Source organism: Triturus cristatus, chromosome 2_2, assembly GCF_964204655.1.
Source record: "Triturus cristatus chromosome 2_2, aTriCri1.1, whole genome shotgun sequence".
Lineage (NCBI taxonomy): Eukaryota > Metazoa > Chordata > Amphibia > Caudata > Salamandridae > Triturus > Triturus cristatus.
Window position 1 is genome coordinate 970,883,996 of NC_140582.1, and position 19,173 is coordinate 970,903,168.

The 19,173-nt window shown below is 44.7% G+C and overlaps 2 protein-coding genes across 3 annotated transcripts in view; one reads left to right on the top strand and one right to left on the bottom strand.

The window, feature by feature from the left end:
* The window catches only part of LOC146863019 (uncharacterized), a 471,045-nt gene that overhangs the window by 338,010 nt on the left and 113,862 nt on the right, over positions 1-19,173 (top strand). The gene's annotated exons all lie outside the window — the stretch shown is intronic.
* The window catches only part of CPEB2 (cytoplasmic polyadenylation element binding protein 2), a 226,879-nt gene that overhangs the window by 113,379 nt on the left and 94,327 nt on the right, over positions 1-19,173 (bottom strand). For both annotated transcript variants that reach the window (XM_085642400.1, XM_085642399.1), the window contains exon 5: positions 15,476-15,499. In XM_085642400.1, coding sequence (XP_085498526.1) covers positions 15,476-15,499 — 24 coding nt within the window. The remainder of the gene's footprint in view (positions 1-15,475; positions 15,500-19,173) is intronic.

Here is a 19,173-nt window from a genome sequence, read left to right on the forward strand (position 1 = left end):
CGTACCCTAGACGTGCGGACCGGTTCCCAGCCTCTACCCTAGCCGTGCTGAAACCAATAAGGGTCATCTGGACTTTATACATGGTGTACCCCTACACTACATAAAAAGCCAGCTTACTACAACCTCCAACTTGGAAATTAAGACAGACAATAGACTTGAAGTTGTGTGGTACATAACTTCAGAAATTAGTTGACTGGCTGCCAGGCTTTTCTGTAATGAGAATTTTATTATGTTCAACGAAAATCATACCAGTATTATTAGTGTTGTATTAATGAGCACATCGGACATGATTACATTAAGTGTCCATCACATGGAAGATTACCTACCAGCAGTGATTACATCAGTGCATCAAGCAGGGTTGCCAGCATTAATGTTTAGAAGGAAATCAATTTGGAATGCCTCTTTATGAAAAGACCCCTGCCACCAACGTAATATTAGTAATAAGTCTCTCCAATATCATTCAAAAATCAGTGTTAAATATATTTCAGAAACTCAGACATTTTTCTGCAAGCATCAGATTAGGAGTTCTGTAAATAAGTAAAGTCTCAAATACAGGCTTTTCAATTTTGGTACATGTAGGTCAATTCAACAAAGAAAAGGGTTTCCAACTAAGCAGAGTGGGCAGAGCTTACTTGCAGGTAATTGGAGAGCTACAATTAGCGCAAGAGCAACTCGTTGGAGAAGCCCGAATTAGTTATTTCTGCATTACCGCCAAGTATTATTAGACCGACTACACGGCAATCTGATTGCAGTCCTCAGAGATGAGAAAAGAAATAAGTTACTTACCTGTAACTGCAGTTATCCAGTATTGGTATCTTTCATAGATTCACATGCCTGAATCATTCCCCGTCGTCGTAGTGGGAGTCCTGCGGTACAAAGAACATAGCAGTAAATAGTAAAAAAACATAGGCCTAATGAATGCAAATATGCATTGCATAACCTATTAGTCTCCTTTTGTAAAAGAGACCAAACTAAAAAAAAACACAACCAATCAGCTACCAGCATCCTGTAGAACCTTCCCAAGAGAGGCGGAGTCCCTCAGATTTTCCACCACAAGTGATGTAAGTACCATAGTCTAGAAGCAGCCTCTCCGGGGAGGAGGGTGGGTGCATGTGAATCTATGAAAGATATCAATACTAGATAACTGCAGTTACAGGTAAGTAACTTATTTCTTATCCAGTATTGGGGTATCTTTCAAAGCAGTGTGCATATGGATAATAGCCACTTATCCATCTATACGCACGCGTATTAGTTGGTAAGCACTTTAGTGGATGGTGGGTAGTGCTAAAGTATCGCTTAGTAAACCTCTAAACATGAAAGAAGATAGAGTGCAAAGCAAACATATTCCATTACCAAGAGAAAAAAACATTCAAAGTTGCTACATATACCATATTAAACCTATACATGGTCATATTAGTGCAAACAACAACATTCACCAGTACATAGTAAAAAACACTAGCTTAGTGAAACAGGTTTCGTAGTACTGCCTGTCCAACAGCTGCGTCCGCTCTGTGCGAAGACTCCAGGCAGTAATGCTGTGCGAACGTGTGTGTTGTCTTCCATGTTGCCGCTCTACAGATCTTTTCCAGTGGCACTCCTGCAAAGAGAGCAACCGAGGATGAGACTGCTCTAGTAGAATGAGCTTGTACAGTTCGTGATAAAGGCTTGCCAGCCTTGTCATGGCAAAATTGTATCGCATTTGCTACCCATCTAGCTATGGTAGCTCTGGTGACTGCGGTTCCCTGGCAGTTTTGGCTGCAAGCTACAAACAACTGATTTGATTTGCGGGTTTCTTTTGTCCATTGCAAGTAGAACTTGAGACATCTTTATGTCCAGAGTGTGTAAAGGTTTTTCAGTTGGCGTTGCAGGGTTAGGGAAAAAAGTCCTGAGGATAACTGGCTCATTCAAATGGAACTGAGAAGGCACCTTCGGGATGAACTTAGGATTGTTCTTAACACTACTGCATCACTGGAAAAACGCTGGAAAGGGTGAGATATAGTGAACGCTTGTATTTCACTAACCCTTCTTGCAGAGGTGAGAGCCACGAGAAGGGCGACCTTCCAGGTTAAGAATTTTAATTCCGCCTTGTGAATAGGTTCAAATGGTCTCATCAATTGAGGCAGTACTACATTCAGTTGCCACTCAGGAGGAGGAGGAGCCTTGACTGGTGGAAAAGTTCGAAACAGCCCTTTCATGAATTCTTTCACCAACCTTGATGACCATAACGATGGGCGGTTAGGCAATCGCCTGTATCTCAAAATAGCGGCAAGGTGAACCCTAACCAAAGTGTGTGTGAGACCAGATTTCGCCAAGAAAAGCAAATAGGGTAGTATTTGCTCAGCAGCAGAGTTAAAAGGATTTAAGCCCTTTCGTCTGCACCATATACAGAAATGCTTCCACTTGAGTTTGTATGTTCTGATGGTGCTGTCAGCTCTTGACGTAGCTATGACTTCTTTACAATCTTGTGCAATGTTCAGATCTTTAAATTCAAAGAATTCAGGAGCCAAGCATGTAACTGCAGTGAAGCTGGTTCCGGGTGACACACTTGACCCTTGCTCAATAGAGTTGGCGTCAGGAGGAGGAGAATGGACATCGCTTCTGACAACAGGAGAAGTTCTGAATACCAATGCTGCCTGGGCCATCTGGGGGCTATGAGCAGAATGCAACAGCGTTCCCACTTGATTTTCGGGAGGACTCTGGGAATTAGTGGAATGGGGGGGAAAGCATACGCATAGATCCCTGACCAGCGCATCGAAAGTGCATTCCCCCCCCCCCCCCCCCCCGAGACCCCAGAAGAGGGAATCTGCTTGCGAAGAATTGGCATTTGGAATTGGTCTGGGTTGCAAAGAGATCCAGCTCTGGCTTTACCCATATCACAAATATCCTGTCCAGTTGTGATTGTTCCAGATCCCCCTCATGACAGCCGTCATGTACTCTGCTCAGGGCATCTGCCAGGGTATTTTTTAACCCTGGAACATGTTACACTGTTAAAGAGATCTTGTGGAGCGTTAACCAATCCCACAATTGTTGGGCATCCTGAGACAGGGACTTGGTTCCCCCCTGCTTGTTGATATAGAACATGCTCGTGGTGTTGTCCGTAGGAACTAGAATCGAGGATCCCTGAATTCGTGGGAGGAAATCCTGTAGTGAAAGATATTGCCTTCAACTCCAATCTGTTTATATGCATCTTGCGTTGAGCTGAGGACCACTTCCCTTGAACTTGAAGGTCCTGCAAGTGTCCTCCCCAACCTTCCACGGAAGAGTCGGTTGTAACAACGTAGTCTGGAATCACTGGGAGGAAAAAGAGACCCTTGAATACATTTGTGTGTCGAGCCCATGAAAGGAAAGATTGTTTCATTAGTGGAGTGATATCTACCACGTCGAACAAGTCTTTGGTATGTATCCACTGGTATTGCAAATACTATTGCCGATTAAAGCATTCCCAGCAGAGACTTGAACACCCTTACAGAAGCGCACTTTTTTCTGGACAGTTTTAGTGCTAGCCTCTGTAATCGTTGCTGTCTTTCCTGAGAAAGGAAGGCCTTGTTCTGAACTGTGTCTAGAACTGCTCCCAGAAAAAACAATCTCTGGCTTGGAATGAGTGAAGAATTTTGATAATTTAACGATAGGCCTAATCGCTGGAACAGAGAAATGCAATCTCTCGTTGCCGCTTCCACTAGACGAACTGATGGCGCTTTCAGAAGCCAATCGTCGAGGTATGGGAATACCTTATGACCACTGTCCCTTAAAGCAGCTGCTACTGGTGCCATGATTTTAGGCCAAAGGGAAGGAGTCGGAATTGGTAGTGGGTACCAGCCACTGTGAACCTGAGAAACTTCCTGTGCTTTGGGTGAATAGGGATATGGAAATGTGCATCTTCGAGGTCCAAAGAAGTCATGAAGTCGCCACTGTTGAGGCGGCGCAAGATGTCTGCTAGAGTGACCATCCTGAATGTTTGAGACTTCAAGAATTTGTTTAACTTTCTGAGGTCTAGGATAGGTCTCCACTCACCAGATTTCTTGTGAATGAGGAAAAAACGGGAGTAAAACCCTTCCTCCTCTGTGAAAAAGGGACCTTCTCTATCGCTCCTTTTTGAAGCAGGGTCTTCACTTCTTTTTTGAGAAGATGCAGACGAGGGGGGTGCGATCCCCTGGGAGGGGTATTGGGCGGTATCTGGGTAAACTCCAAGGTGTGGCCGTGGGATACAAGATCTAAGACCCACTTGTCTGAGGTAATGTTGCACTACTGTTGAAAATGCTTGGAGAGTTTCGCACCTTTTAAGGGGAAAGGAGAACTCGCTGGTACCCAACTGAACTCATTGCTTGCGTCATGGCCCTGGGATGCTGGTTTCAGTCTTGAACCCTGATGAGAAACCAGCAGTAGTTGGTTGACGGTTATATTGCTGTTGGTATCCCTGTCGATACTGCAGTTGGTAAGACTGATAGGCAGTATCTATCTTTTTTGATGATTGCAGTCAAAGCCTCACCAATGTGACTACCAAAAAGGCTATCCCCATCAAAGGCCATGTCAAGAATTTTTGACTGCACTTCAGGGCGAAAACTGGTTGCTTTCAGCCAACCTTGACGCCGTAGGACGGCAGCTCCCGCTAACTGCCTAAAACTGGTACTGGCAATAGCATTAGCAATGTCAATCAGCTCAGACGCTGCTCTTTCACCTTCAGTGATGATCTTAGCAAACTCCGCTTTATTTGCTTCTGGGAGGAAGGATTTCATCTCCCCTACATCAGACCATAGCTGTTGATCATATCTGCTCAAGATTGCTAGCGCATTTGCCGCTCTTACAGAAATCGCTGCCATAGATGAAAATTTTTCATATTGCATCGAGACGCCTACCACCTTTATCCGGAGGAGAGGTATCCGGAGGAGAGGTAACAGGAGCAGACGGATTTTTGGAGCGCCTTTGAGCCGTCTGAGAAATTACTGAGTCCGCCTTGGGATAACCAGTTAGACAGGCAGGAGAATCCTCAGGGGCCCTATACTTTTTGTCAAGTCTCGGTAGCACAGGGACTACAGAGGCTGGGGTCTTCATCACTTTCACCCCCTCCTGCCAAATGTGATCAATGATGGGTATGGACTGGTGTTTGTATCACGTAATCATCCCAGTCATCTGCAGGTGTCAAAGGATCAGAGACCTCACCCTCTTCGTCAGAGGTAGCAGGGTCCTCTAGTGGAGGCATCAGGAGAGTAGGATTTGATATAACAGGAGGCGGCAGTGGTGGTAAAACTGCTGGCTGTGGTGGTGGAGGCACTATAACTTCCTGTTTTTGAGGAGGAAATATTTTTCTATAATCCTGCAGCATACTTTGGAGGTCTAATAGTAATGCTGGTGGAAATTGGCAGGTGGTTGCACAGGCTGCTCAAAGTATCTATATTGCCGGTTCTGAGGAGGAGGGGCTTCATACTGTTGGTAATAGTGTTTCTCTTCGGCGGCGTCGTCGTCGTCCTCCTGACATTTAACATTTAGTTGTGAGGGGCTATAAGCTGCTCCAAATTGACCCTCCTCATCATCTGCATCTTCCACATCCAGAAGATTAATGGGCGGCAAAGGTGAAGTCTTTGTGGACTCCATGCGTGCCCTCTGCAATACCGGCATTGAAAAACCAGTATAAATCATTGCCGGTGAAATTCTGATAGTCGACGGTGGTATTGCCGCCGTCGACGGTGCAGTCATCGACACCGGCAGTCGTCGCCAACGATGGTGTCACTGCTGGTAATGATCCAGTCGTCGGCGATTGTTTTCTCGACGACGAATGGCTCGTCGACGGCGCAGTCTACGTCGAAGCCCTTGATTTTGAAGCTTTCGAAGACGGAGGTGTCGTCGACGATAAAGGTAATGTCGATGTAATAGATCCCTTGAGACTTGCCATCAACGAGGTGATCATTGCAGAAGGCTTAGAAGACGTCATCGTCGTGACAGTTGAAGAGGTAACAGGCAAGGTTAAGGTGGTTTTCTTTCCGGATTTCATAAACGTTCCCGCTGGCTGAGGGGATGAAATCCCTGAGGAGACTTTATATTGTTTCTCCTGATTAAGGGATTCTTTTGTCATGAGAAAGGTTTTAGGTTGTTTCCTGTTCTCCTCAGGCTGACCCACTGGCAACCTCTGCCTCTTATGAGACCTGGAGGAAGTATCACTTACCGCATCTGAAGTAGCTTCATTCTTTTTTAGCCATAATAAAAGCCGCCACTCTCTATCCTTTAGAGTTTTTGATGGGAAAGTGCGGCATATCTTACAGTGCCTTGCTTCATGCTTTGGGTAAAGGCAATAAATACAGTCTTTGTGGGCATCATCAACGTGAACATTTTCTTCCCACAGGACTGGCAAGGCCTGAATAAACCTTTAGAATCCGACATAATCCTGATAAAGTATAAGATATACACTTATCTGAAACTGTAGAACTGAGCCAAGCTCAGGAAGACTCCCTTACACAACGAAGTGCAGTGAAAATGAGGGACCCAGCCTCTCTTGGGAAGGTTCTACAGGATGCTGGTGGCTGATTGGTTGTGTTCTTTTTAGTTTGGTCTCTTTTACAAAAGGAGACTAATAGGCTATGCAAAGCATATTTGCATTCATTAAGCCTATGGTTTTTTATTATTTACTGCTATGTTATTTGGACTGCGGGACTCCCACTACGACGACTGGGAATGATTCATGCATGTGAATCTATGAAAGATACCCCAATACTGGATAAAAATTACGAACTGCTTTAACCCAAGATGCATGGTACTACGCTGAGCGCTCTGGAATGTATTCTTTCCCGTCCATCTAAGTTAAGATCTTGTGACCACTGACGTTTCTCCACATTAATATAGTCTACATGCTGATGTGATTTTATGTCAGGACCATAGGCTTCGGATTATGCTTTACTCTTTCTTCGCTGTTTATTAGGAAAGTCTCACAGTAGTCAATTAAAATGTAGTTTTTCAAATGTTACACTTGCCCAACATTCTCTCTAAGCGACGTCACGACTACTAAACCAAAAGGAGTATGCAGATTAGACACTGAAGTGCCATCTTCATTCCTCTTTCCTTGCTACTCTGTCACAAAGATAAGTACTCTTTTCATGTTGTATGCGATATTGCTTGTGTTTTTTGTACCGCTCTTGCAGCTCACGCATTAAACACCAGCTGGGCTCTTCGCCGCTTGTCAGCACCCGACATGGGAGCTACGGAGGCTGGAAGCAGAGTGCTCGTCTTGCAGACCCTTGGTACTCTTTATAACTGACTGCCCGCGCGCATCTCGAGCAGCAGGATACCCTAGTAATATCAGGTGGTGCGAGACATGCTGCTTCGCAAGAAGAGCCTGCCCCTCTGTGATGGAAATCAATATTGCCGGAGGGCCTGGCAAACGTTTCCTTACGCTTGCGTGGACAAGATAGACGCTACTACAGGCTTTGCCTGAGGGGCTGCTCTGTCACATGTTGTGCCTCTGGCCACGCCTGTATATTCTTTCATTGACTGGGGCTGCCTCCCCCCACAACCCCAACCAGGCCTCACCCACAGATGCTTGTGTCAGAATGGTTTGCTGTCAACTGCTCGGTTCTCATTTGCCATAGATCTGGAAGGACACCAATTCTATGCAGATGAGCAAGACTTCAATGTACCTGAAGATAAGGCCCTCATTGAGGAAAATTTAGAGGAGGCCTTAGATGCCTCGGGGACACCCTCTGTTAATAGAGCCTTGGCAGCTACCCTTCAGCCCTTTACAAGCCACCTGCAATGCTAAGCCCTCAATTCTATCCCTCCACCTAGTCCCTCTCAGACAGGTAACACCTCACCTTCCAAAGACTGGCCCCATATTGCCATCATGAACCGTATATCACACTTTACCTCAGGCCACCCATATTACTCTAAAACCTTGCACCAGAGGACTCGATACCCATACCTCCACCTCCCATGATCCCGCCAAGGATCCTCCTCACCCAGACACTGATGACTACTTCCCTCCCTCTCCAAAACACCCTAAAGCCCTCGAGACTACTCCCATCCCACCTCCTCCCACTCTGCTCCCCCCGTCCTTCAACTCCCCTAGACTTTGACCTGGATGCTATTATCCACCCTCACTCCTCGGCCTCAACTCCCCTCCTACAAGTCGCTGATTATGTCCATAGCTGTATCCGTAAAGAATATGATAAGGAGGCCCGCAATAGACTATAGTCAGAGTGCACTCGCCGAGATATTATGGACAAAGTTACCCAGACCACAGTGCTAGACTCCAAACCTCGTGACATTACTGAGAGTTCAAAAGATCTCAAGACGGGGAATCAACAGATCCTGGAAGATCTGTCAAGATTAAATTCTCAACCTCACATGCCCTCCTTGTAAGATCTTGAAGTTGGCTGATTCCACCAAGGAGTTAAATTCCCCCATTGATTCAGACACCTTTGCAGAGTGGACTCAGAGGGCCCTGTGCCTTTTGAAAAATGCAAACTGTGCCATCGCGGGGGGGGGGGGGGGGGGGGGGGAACGCTGTAGGTAAATTTTAATTTGCATTGATCCAAAGCTTCCTGTCGAACCAGGGCCAAAAGCTAATGGTCCCAGACTACAGGTTTGTACAGAATATAGGAAATTTTGTGTAGACTTTCACTGCGCTAGACAAAGAGCAGTCATCCCTACAAAAAGTACTCCACAATCAGCACCTTTTTGAACGGCCCGGCCGATACAGAGGACGGCTGACCGGCTTTCCATATCCTCCAGCCCCTGCCAAGATCTTACGAGGGCGGAAATCGCTCCTACAATACAGAGCCTCATTCCTCCTACTCCTCAAGAGGTTCTGAAGGGTGCAACCGCTACCACTAAGGTCCCCCACGTAGACAGGGAAATTACACCACCTCCTCAAGGTAAGCCTTATTCATCCCTCCTCATCTCCGTTGGGGTGGCAGAACACTGCACTTTCTCCACAACTGGGAGCCCATTACATATGACCTGAGTGTTCTGGACACAGTCCAGGGTTCAAGATAGAATTTTTCTTAACACCCCACCAACCCTTCCTCCCTCACCCCTCCTTTTTTCCCTACCAGATCAGGTTTTTATTTAACACAAGTTAACTCAGCTACTCCAGAAAGGGGCAATCTCTTCCAGTCACCCCGACCCATCAGGGTTTAGCAGCATTATTTTAGTGGCCCCCAAAAAAGAAAAAGGGTCTCGACTAGTCAACCTGAAAGAGTTCAATTCCTAGGCCTTATATCGGTACTTCAAAATGGAGGGGATTAATCTCCTCTGAGACCTTCAGGAAGAGGATTGGATGATCTACCTCAACTTTAAGGACGTTTATCTCTCCATTCCAATTTTTACGCTTCATTGCAAATTCCTCCAGTTCCAATGGGAGGGTCAATGGTTAGACTTCAAGGTCCTTCCTTTTGGTCTGCCTCCACTCCGTGGTGTTTCACCAAAGTGATGCGGCCGGTCGTGGAACAACTTCGCGCTAGAAGAACACAACACAGGGATGAACACTAGGAGCAAAACCAGGGGCCAGCACAGGCTGGAAATAGTAACAAATTGATCCTCACGTTCCCTGACGGAAATTGAGACAAAAGTTCTGAACAAAGGATTGGGTTTTGTCCCTACACTAAATCTTGAAAAATGTCATCCTAATTGTGAACTCTGTGAGTTCTTTAGAAAACTCCGACTCAAGGACTTCTTTGAGAACACACCGCGAAACACCCTGGACATTATGGGGGACACCAATTTCAGAAACAAATCCACATTCAGTCGCCCTACGACGACCTCACCGGTGGAATTACTTACATTCTAACAGGCAGTGATGAAGGAGATTGAGTTACAGCTGCCCAACACTTTTCACAATATGACCAGAGCAGAATCACAAGCATTTAAACAACTACGCCAAGATGATACGATTGTGATCAAAGAAGCGGATAAAGGAGGAGGAATGGTCGTGATGAACAAAACAGACTATACAACTGAATGCAGAAGATTATTGGACGACAAGAAGAACTATAAACCATTCAACAAGGATCAATTGCTGAAAAACAGGATTTTACACATGGTGGAAGAAGCAGAGTCAAACTGCTACATCTCCAACAAGGAGGCAGATTTTTTTAATGCAAAAACAAGCTAAAATTTCCTACTTCTACCCAATTCATAAAAACAAGATACCACCTCCAGGACGTCCAATCGTATCAGGGATTAACTCCATATTGGAACCTTTATCAAGTTACTGCGATTTTTCTTAAAACCGTCGGTTAAAAAAAAAACATCAACCTAAAGGATGCAAAGGAACTTATACAACTATTAAGGGAGGTGGATTTCAGGCCTGGAATCGACCGACTCGTTACCCTGGATATCGAGAGCCTCTACACGAGCCTACCACAGGATGAGACCATCCAGGTGATCAGGAATACCCTAGATGAATTAACCTGGGATTTCAATACCCCAAAAGAGTTAGTAATTGAATGTGTCGAGTTGGCCTTCAAAGAGAATTTGAGTTGGAAGGGACGCTATTGCTTCAGATATACAGAACATCGATGGGCAGCACCTTCGCCCCAAGTGTGGCAGGGCTGTACGGCCATGATTTTGAAAAAAGATACATCTTGAACACCAACAATCCCTTCAAGCCGAAGAGAAGATTCTGGAAGCGGTAGATCGATGATATTCTGCTGGTATGGGAAGGTTCAAAAACCACTTTCCTGGAGTTCTATGGCTGGCTGAATAACTGATATCAACTTGAAATTTACCTATACAATTGAAACATAGCCTTTTTGGAAATAACTATTTTCCATGAAGACGCCAGCTTACAGACGAAAACCCATTACAAACCCACAGCGAAGAACACCTTGTTGAAGTTCGACAGTGTTCACCCCAGGGCTCTGAGAGAAAACTTACCCTACGCGCTGTGCTTAAGAATAAGAAGGAACTGCAGCAGAATAGGGGACTTCAAAACCCAAGAGAATGATCTCACAAAAAAATAAAGAAATAAACGGAGGACCAGAGATTACCCAGAAAGACTCATTACCAATACCTTAAAAAATAGCCAGAATTCAGAATAGGGACACATTATTAGAGGACGCGGATAAGAGCATCACAGAACCACCGCCGACATGCGTAACTACTTACAACACGATCTACAATCAGAAAAAAAGAAAATGTAACAGACATTGGAGGATCCTACAAACAGGGAACCTGAATTGTGGAAAAGCCCTCTTCTCCTTTAGAAGAGCAAGAAGTTTGAAAGACCATTTGGTCTCCACGCGCCCGAAGAAAACACCACATGAGAACACAGTACGAAGCTATTGGGTTTTACCAGACGTGACAGGGCACTACCCTTGTGGCAATTGCAGTGCCTGCAACTCCACTTACAGGACTAAAACTCTGGAACCTAACAAAACATGGCTCCTATAAAAATAAAAAAACATACCAATTGCAATTCTATCAACGTCATCTATAGGATAACATGCCCTTGCAGGCTACGTTACAGAGGAATGATTATTAGGTAGGTGAAAACAAGAATCAGTGAACACCGGAGTAATATCAGATGTAAAAGGAACACAACAAAAATGACTGACCACTTCCTAAAAACTAACCATACAGTGGATGACTTAAAATGGGTGACCATAGAACAACTGGACATACACCTAAATGACCCTCAGAGGACACTCCTAGAAAAAGAACAGATATGGATCTACAGTCCGTCTACACAGCCACGGGCCTGAACATAACCTGGAATACACTACTGCCCAGGAGGTAAGAGGAAGTATCCGGAATGTTTAATAGTTAAAAGGGAGTGACTCAGATGCCATGTCTGCAGCCACATGGAAACACACTCAGGCGGTGCAAAGACTATACTCCCTCTACTATAAATTAAAAAATATTCATAGACCTTCCAGTTCATAATGCAAGTTCATGCCCCAAAAAACGAAAAATGTAAGATTCTTCTCTTAGATCTTCTCCTACACCGACCTCTTGTATGTTTCAAAACACAATGTCATTTTGAAGCCAGGAACTACCCCTGCTCTGTACTCCTATTACACACCCAATATCTTCATCTGCCCCATGGCAGCACTAATGTAGAGCGCGTGCGACTGTTCATATCCCATTACCTTTACATAGGGCATAATCACACCACTATAAGCTCGAAATGCTTTCGGTAAGGCACGAGTTAAAATCTGCAGAAGGGCTTGCCTGCCTGAACCAATCACAGGCTCCATTGCACACGCAGGCGTGCGTAGCATGTTACCTGGTTTCCTTTCAAAACTACGCAGAGAGGCTGGGACACTGCTTTGCCAAAATCCCGGAAGAGAGGAATCAACTGGTTTGAACGTAGGCAGCCGACCTTGATGCAGTGAGTAAGACCTCCAGCTCACCGCATGCCGGAGCAGCCACGCGCTAAATATTTCGTTATGCTAATCCATTGCTTTTTCTTGTTCTCTTTATTTATATTTGCCACATACAGAGTGTGACAATAGGCACTGCCTCCCGCCGAGATCTGCCATGAGAAGTGCTTAAGATTGAAGTAGGTGACATGCGATTTGGTCAATGCGCACCTGGCGACCTGCCCCATATGTGTTTAGAGTATACAGATTTGCCTTGATTCACCTTACGTTCGCATAATACATCGCTTTAATCCAACAGCGTATGGCTGACAATCGGAATTTTGGATAATCCTCATATAGCCACTATAAGGGCTCACTACCTACGATAGTGTCCACACTCTTAGATTTGCATGTCTGACAAAAGGCCCACAACACGCACAATGTTGTCAGTAGCCGATATTATGCCACCTGCGAACACATGCATGAAAAAGGGTCCCGATCAAGGGGGGCCTATTGATAATTCTTAATTACGCAGAGTCTCCCGGTCTTTCTTTTTTACAGGTACAGAAATTCTGACGGTGAAAACCGTAAGCCACGCACCTCACAATCCAATGCACACCTTAGCGTGTGTGCATGGTTTACGTGAGCTCAGGTTTCACTCTGAGCCACGGGTCCTGAAGAAAGCCATTCAATTTGACACTTGTGGCTGAAACATGAAGACCAACTCACAAATGTCTCACTTTTCACATATTTTGAGGAGAAGTGCGAGACCATTGTCTCACTCCCGTCCAATGTATTACCTTTCAAACATACCCCAGGTACCGTATCATAAAGGCATGGGTACCCTGGAGGTAATTTTAACCTTACACTCTCACGATATCCACTATTCACAAAAAACGTCAACAAAAAACAGCTCCGCTGTAATCAGGCGTCGAAGCACACCTAGGAGGCATTTGGCTTCCTGGGTGGGAACCAGATGATGAAGCATGCCACCAACTAGGTTGGTGGGTGAGGGTTCTTCTAAAAAACCAATTGGGTTCCCCATCAATGAGGCTTAATTTCATTAACCCTACTAATTGGGTTTCCTAAGCGCAGCTCTTAACTCGTTCACTTTGTTTATATTGATCTATCTAGACAACATCCTCTTGACGGTGCAGGATAGTCAGATGACTTACCTGTCTTGGACCTTCCCGTTTCTCCAAGATCTGGGGTTTCTAGTGAATAAGAAAAAGTCTATACTGTGCCCCTCCCAGTATATAGAATTTCTGGGGTTTCAAATAGACTATGTAGGCCCTTCTTTCCCTGCCACAAACAAAATTAAAATTGGTCCAGAACGAAATTTGAGCCGCCCTATCCAAAGACAGTCTCACTGAGAGTTCTAGCCAGGATTGTAGGCATTCTGGCTTCTTTGGTCATATTCCCAGCTCTCTTACAGTATGGAGCCCTACAGAAGCTCAAGATTCGCCATTTACAACGCAGACTCTCTTACTCAGAAACAATCTCTCAAACCCAACAGAACTCTGCAGGTGGCTTGAACACATTACAGTCCTGGAATGGCAAGGCCATTTTTGGCTCCTGGACAGACATTTCTCATCTAATCAGACGCCAGCCAATGGGGCTGGGGAGCCAGATGTGGAAGGCCGTTGGTGATCAGTTACTGATTTTTCTTCAAAATCCCTTTAATGCAGTCTCCTCGGTCATCTCAGCGAGATGGGTGAAATGGCTTTTGGGGGAAGCAGGTGTTGATACCTCCATATTTGGTGCTCTTCTAGTGAGAAGTGCTATGGCCTCAAAATCTTATCTCCTGGGTTCTCACTTACATGATATTATTAGGGCCACAGATTGGTCCTCGGAGTCTACATTTAAAACGTTTTACTGTAAACCAATTTGGGATGTTGCCTCAGTGGTATTAGACCAGCTTTAAACGAGCATAACCCGAAGCCTCTGGTCCAGACATAGAATGAAAACTTTTCTAGCCAGTGTGTCTAGAATCTTCAATTCTATGAAGGACGAAGAGAAGAGGATTATCACACCGTGAACACATTGCAGATGAAGTATGATAAATGTTCATGTTTACCCACCCTATATTAATCACTGATGTTATTTCACTTGTTTATTTATCTGTCATGACTGTACTTAAATGTCAACTGTTAATACTTATGTTATAGATCAGCAATTATGCGCATTCTCTTTTGCAGACTCTGACCCGGAAACTGATTGAGCAAGCTCCGGCAGGCTGATCCTGCTACCAATTATAGTTACATTTCTGGATGTTCTGGCAAATTTCAGTCTTTAATTCTACACCCGAATGAACAGCTGAGTTTTACAGTTCTGAAGTGACAGCGTGACAAGGTTATGCCTGTTCGTCGTTGTTGAAAAAGAAAGAGGAATGAAGATGGTGCGTCAGTGTCTTATTGGCATACTCGTAGCTTGATTGGTGTAGTAGTGGCGATGTATAAAGAGAATGTTGGGACATGTAGTTTTTCAAATGAAACATTTTAATTGGCTGCTGTGAAACTTTCTTAATAAACAGCAAAGAATGAAAGCATAATCTTCACCTCCAAATCCTTAACAGAATTGAAAATTCTAGACACGTTAGCTAGAAAATATTTCATCCTCCAACAGAACCACCGACCAGCTGGAGCTTTTGAATGTTTAGGAAGGCACTCATCTCTCGAATGCTTCCACCAAGAGGCTGCGCTCAGAGTATAGAAACAAAACTCTGGGGGATACCAGACCATTTTAATGTATCCGATTTGAAAACCCTCATATGGAATCCAGCCATTTCCTGGGAGCAGACATGAGCTAACTCAGATGCTAGAAGCAGGAACAGCAAATTGTATCATCTGCACAAGAACCTTGGGGTATATGGGGGAAAAGGAGAAAATCTTGGTGCGATATGTTCATACTTTTAAAGAGTAGAGTTTAGCTTTTCTGTACACAATGTTTTCTATTTCAGTGGCTTGGGCACAATGTTTGCATTCCTAACTCACAGACGGTAGACGTATTGGAGAATAAGTAAATACACTACATTCATGCAATCAAGCGTTTAGAGGAAATGTACAGCTAGGCAGGTGCTGGCATATGCAGAGGATTAAAATATACATTATATATATATCGGACAATTATTCACAACATCTAAGAATACTAGGTAATCAGGTTTACGTTTAATATAGAAAGTGGATTACCTCGTCTTCTCCCATAACTCCTTGCTGCATACAAACAAAGGATACATAGTTAAATGTCAAAAGTACACTATTTACAGCAGCTACCAATGTAAATCATTGTTTGCATTTCCAATAACTGCCACACAAATAATTTAAGAACATGCAATGCGGACTACATCTGAGGTTTTTGCAAAATTATTTTCAAAACGGCAGCGCTAAACTCTACCACAGTTCATTTAAAAAACCAAGTAGCCACGTCATCTGTGAAATGTGACACCAATGAAATAATGCAATGCGTTTGAAATGAAGGCAGCAGCTCCTGAAAGTTGCTGTCTAAGGTAAGCGGTAGCGTGTGGTGCATAGTTTCATGACGAGAAAAAATGGCTCACTTTGGCAGAATATCAAACAGCTGTGCTTAGGTTTCAAACAATGGCTTGTTAGGTAAACAAAACAAATTTGATCCACAAGCGCAGCGTACAGGAAGGCTGTAGAGATGTCTAACAAGTAAGGCTTTAAGCAAATGTCTGTTTCCTTTAGCAACCAACACAGCCTTTAACTGATGCATTTGACGCAAGCAAAATAACTAAATTACAAGGATATTTGCACGAGAAGTTAGAGAAATTATAAGGTTTCACAATCTCAAAATCCTATGCCAGATATTTGATTTCAATATATCGCACCAAAACAAAACCTTGTTTTGCTTATTTTAAGGCTTAACTGCCAGCTCAGGTCTTCAAATTAAATTTTACATTAGTGAAAAAAGAATTAATGAAACACTCGGCATATGATTAAATGTCCACCACAGGCTTGACATGGTGCATGTGATATCTTGACACTAACAAATCGGAAAATATAGTATAGACAAATTCTATTACTGTCGAACATCAATGTGATCAGAAGGAGCTGCCGGGCTTATCCAGTTAGCTTTGGTGTCACAAGAGGAGAATTTCAGTTGAAGCACCCAAATGAATATTTCCAAAAGGAATACACTTCATGGGGACAGAAGCACATGCAGGCCAGCTCGGGTTATGGATGGGACCCTGGCTAGAACTGGTTTGCAAGCTTGCGTTTGTGTTAGTAACAGCATCCATGGAAACAGGGCCGCTGTTTTTTAGGTCTCGCCTAGGAAGCGTGCAAGCGCTGCTGTAGGAGAAGACCTTTTGGATCAGTCAGCTCTTTTCAAGCACTCGTGCTGGCATCCACCTTGCGGGAGCGAGCAGCGGTGCGCAGGGGCCATGTGTTTCCTATTAGCGTGGCTGCATGCGCATCTGCACTTTTCAAGCACTCGTGCTAGTTTACTCGGCTCTCGTGCAACTCTAATTTCACCCAGTTTACTGCCAGGTGGCATGCGCCAGTCCAGGGAGCCTTTTCACGCTGCCCCTGGTTGCTTGTCTCAGCGCCCTGGAGAGCTGTGAAGTCTGTGCTGACTGCCTGGTTTGTTGCTTACTGGATTATTTATTTTACACTCCCGTAATTGAGAGCAGACACTGCTTTGTGACCTCTTTTATTCCTTCTTGCTTTCTACCTTTTAACTTTTTTTTTTTTTATCCTCTTTGGCCGATTAAATTCAATCATATGATCCCCTGCTCCCCAGCCTTCGTGCCTTGTGCATGTATTCCTTTTAAAATTCTCATTTTGAACTCCTGACTTTACCCCAAACCCCCCTCTCAATCCCGACATCTTTTTTGCTCATTCTTCCTCTCCCCCTCTTTCTCCCCACGTTCCATTTTCTCTATCCTCGGCTCTCTACTTTTCTTATTCTCATTCCCTCTCCCCTTTCGCTCTCCTCCTCTTTATTCTCAGCTCCTTTCTCCATCTCTCACTGTCTCTCCCTTTGCCTAGATCGGCCAGAACTGAAATACGTGCTCCAGAGTCTCGCAGCAGAGAAGGCGCCAAATAAAAAAATAAATCCATACAAATCTCAGCTGTGCTTTGAAAACTCCGTTTTAATTGTGCCCGTCTCCAGAAAGAGTCACAACGGCAGTTCGTGTTCATGGCAGATGCGGTGACCCGGACATGCTGCCCACTGCAACCTGGAAGGCGTCCGTATCCAGGGACACGGCACCAATGCATGCGCCCCATGGCTCAGACCGCCATTCCTGCCCGTCTCTCGGCCACTCCGGGGCGACCAGCGCCCCTCCTTGTAGGCCCCTACAGGAGGGGATGCTGCCCTTGCGAGCCTTTAGATTCCCAAGGCTTCAATGAGGCTCAGAGTCATTGCATTGGGACGCCATGAATATGTTAAAACAAGCATTGGCATAGCCAATAGGACTCGCCTTTGGGACCTTGTGTGTTTAGCCAGAACTTTTGGCTATGTTGTAGAGCATTGTGACTGCTGTGCATCATGCTGAAAAGTTATAATATAAAGTGTTAAGCATTTTTGTTACTTTTATACAAACCAAGACGACACTATATACAACTGAACAACCGGATTAAAAAAATGATTTTAACATAAAAAAATGTCTTCTAGTTTTTTTGTAGTTGCACTGCTGGCAACTTCTCCCTGCCTCGTCCATAAGGAGGAGCTGCTTCTGTTCCAGGCACTCGTTTAGCCACTTCGGACGCTAGGGGTCAGAAATGCAGTGCCAGGGCTCACAACCCCTAAATGACGTCCATGCGAACCTATATGTAGTTTATGCAGCGTGGGCGCCCATGAAAATACAGACATTCAAGGGCTGTCGGAGAGACTACACGTGCTGTTAGTTTGTACACGGTTATGGGGGGGGGGGTCTTTTGTTTGCTGGTTGAAATGATGGTATCCCAGCCAGCCATGCAGTGCATCAGACCGCTTTTATCTACAATCTACTGATGTGACCTATCTCCAAAACTCCATCAATAATGTTGTGACCCTTGATCTGGTCATCATTTCTGTTCACCCAGTTGAACAGCAGCAGATATTGAAACACGGCGGTGCGTGTGTCGTTGCTGTTTTCATTCTCTCCTTGACAGGCTCTGAATTCAAGAACAGAATAAACTTGTTTCCCGTTGAGTAATGGCATCTGCACGCGTCTTCATTGCCTTGTTCTTCTCACTGGTCCTCAGATGCGTCCTGTGCTGGTTGTGTGGTAGCAGTGTCGACGTTAGTCTGCGGTGTGAGCTCTGTGGCTGGGTGGTCAGGTCTAACGCCGGAATCCTGCATGGGATCTTGGTGGGAATCGGATGTGAGTTTCCATGTGACGGTTGTAGGCGGACAGGTTTTACAAACACATCGAATGGGTCTGGCATCGTTCGCTACTGGCTTCCTTCGTGTGCATCTGCAGTGCAGATATGATCCAGCATATTTCAGTTTGTCAAATTGAGAGGACGACACTATTCACACATAACAGGAAGAGCAGAGAGCCAAATGCTGTCATTACATTTGTATATCGGCGGTGGTTTGATGGGTGCTGCAAGGAACCCGCTTTCGTGATGAGCTTACTTCTTTGACAGTCTACTAATGAAAATTGTGCTAAACAGGCGCTCAATGCCCGGTTATTAAAGTGATGTTCTTTAACACACTTGTGAGCAGCTTTACAAAAGATAGTTAGTTTGCATTATACCGTACCAAAGTTGTACTTGGCATCAACTATACATATAAAAATATAAACATATTGTGAAAACTGCTTCAAATGCGATTAGCTATAAAACTAGGTTTGATGCTAGGCAGTAAATGCTAGAGGACACTTGTCTATAATGCATTTTCTTTCTTCCCATGCCTGCTGAGGCAGCTTCTTCCAGAA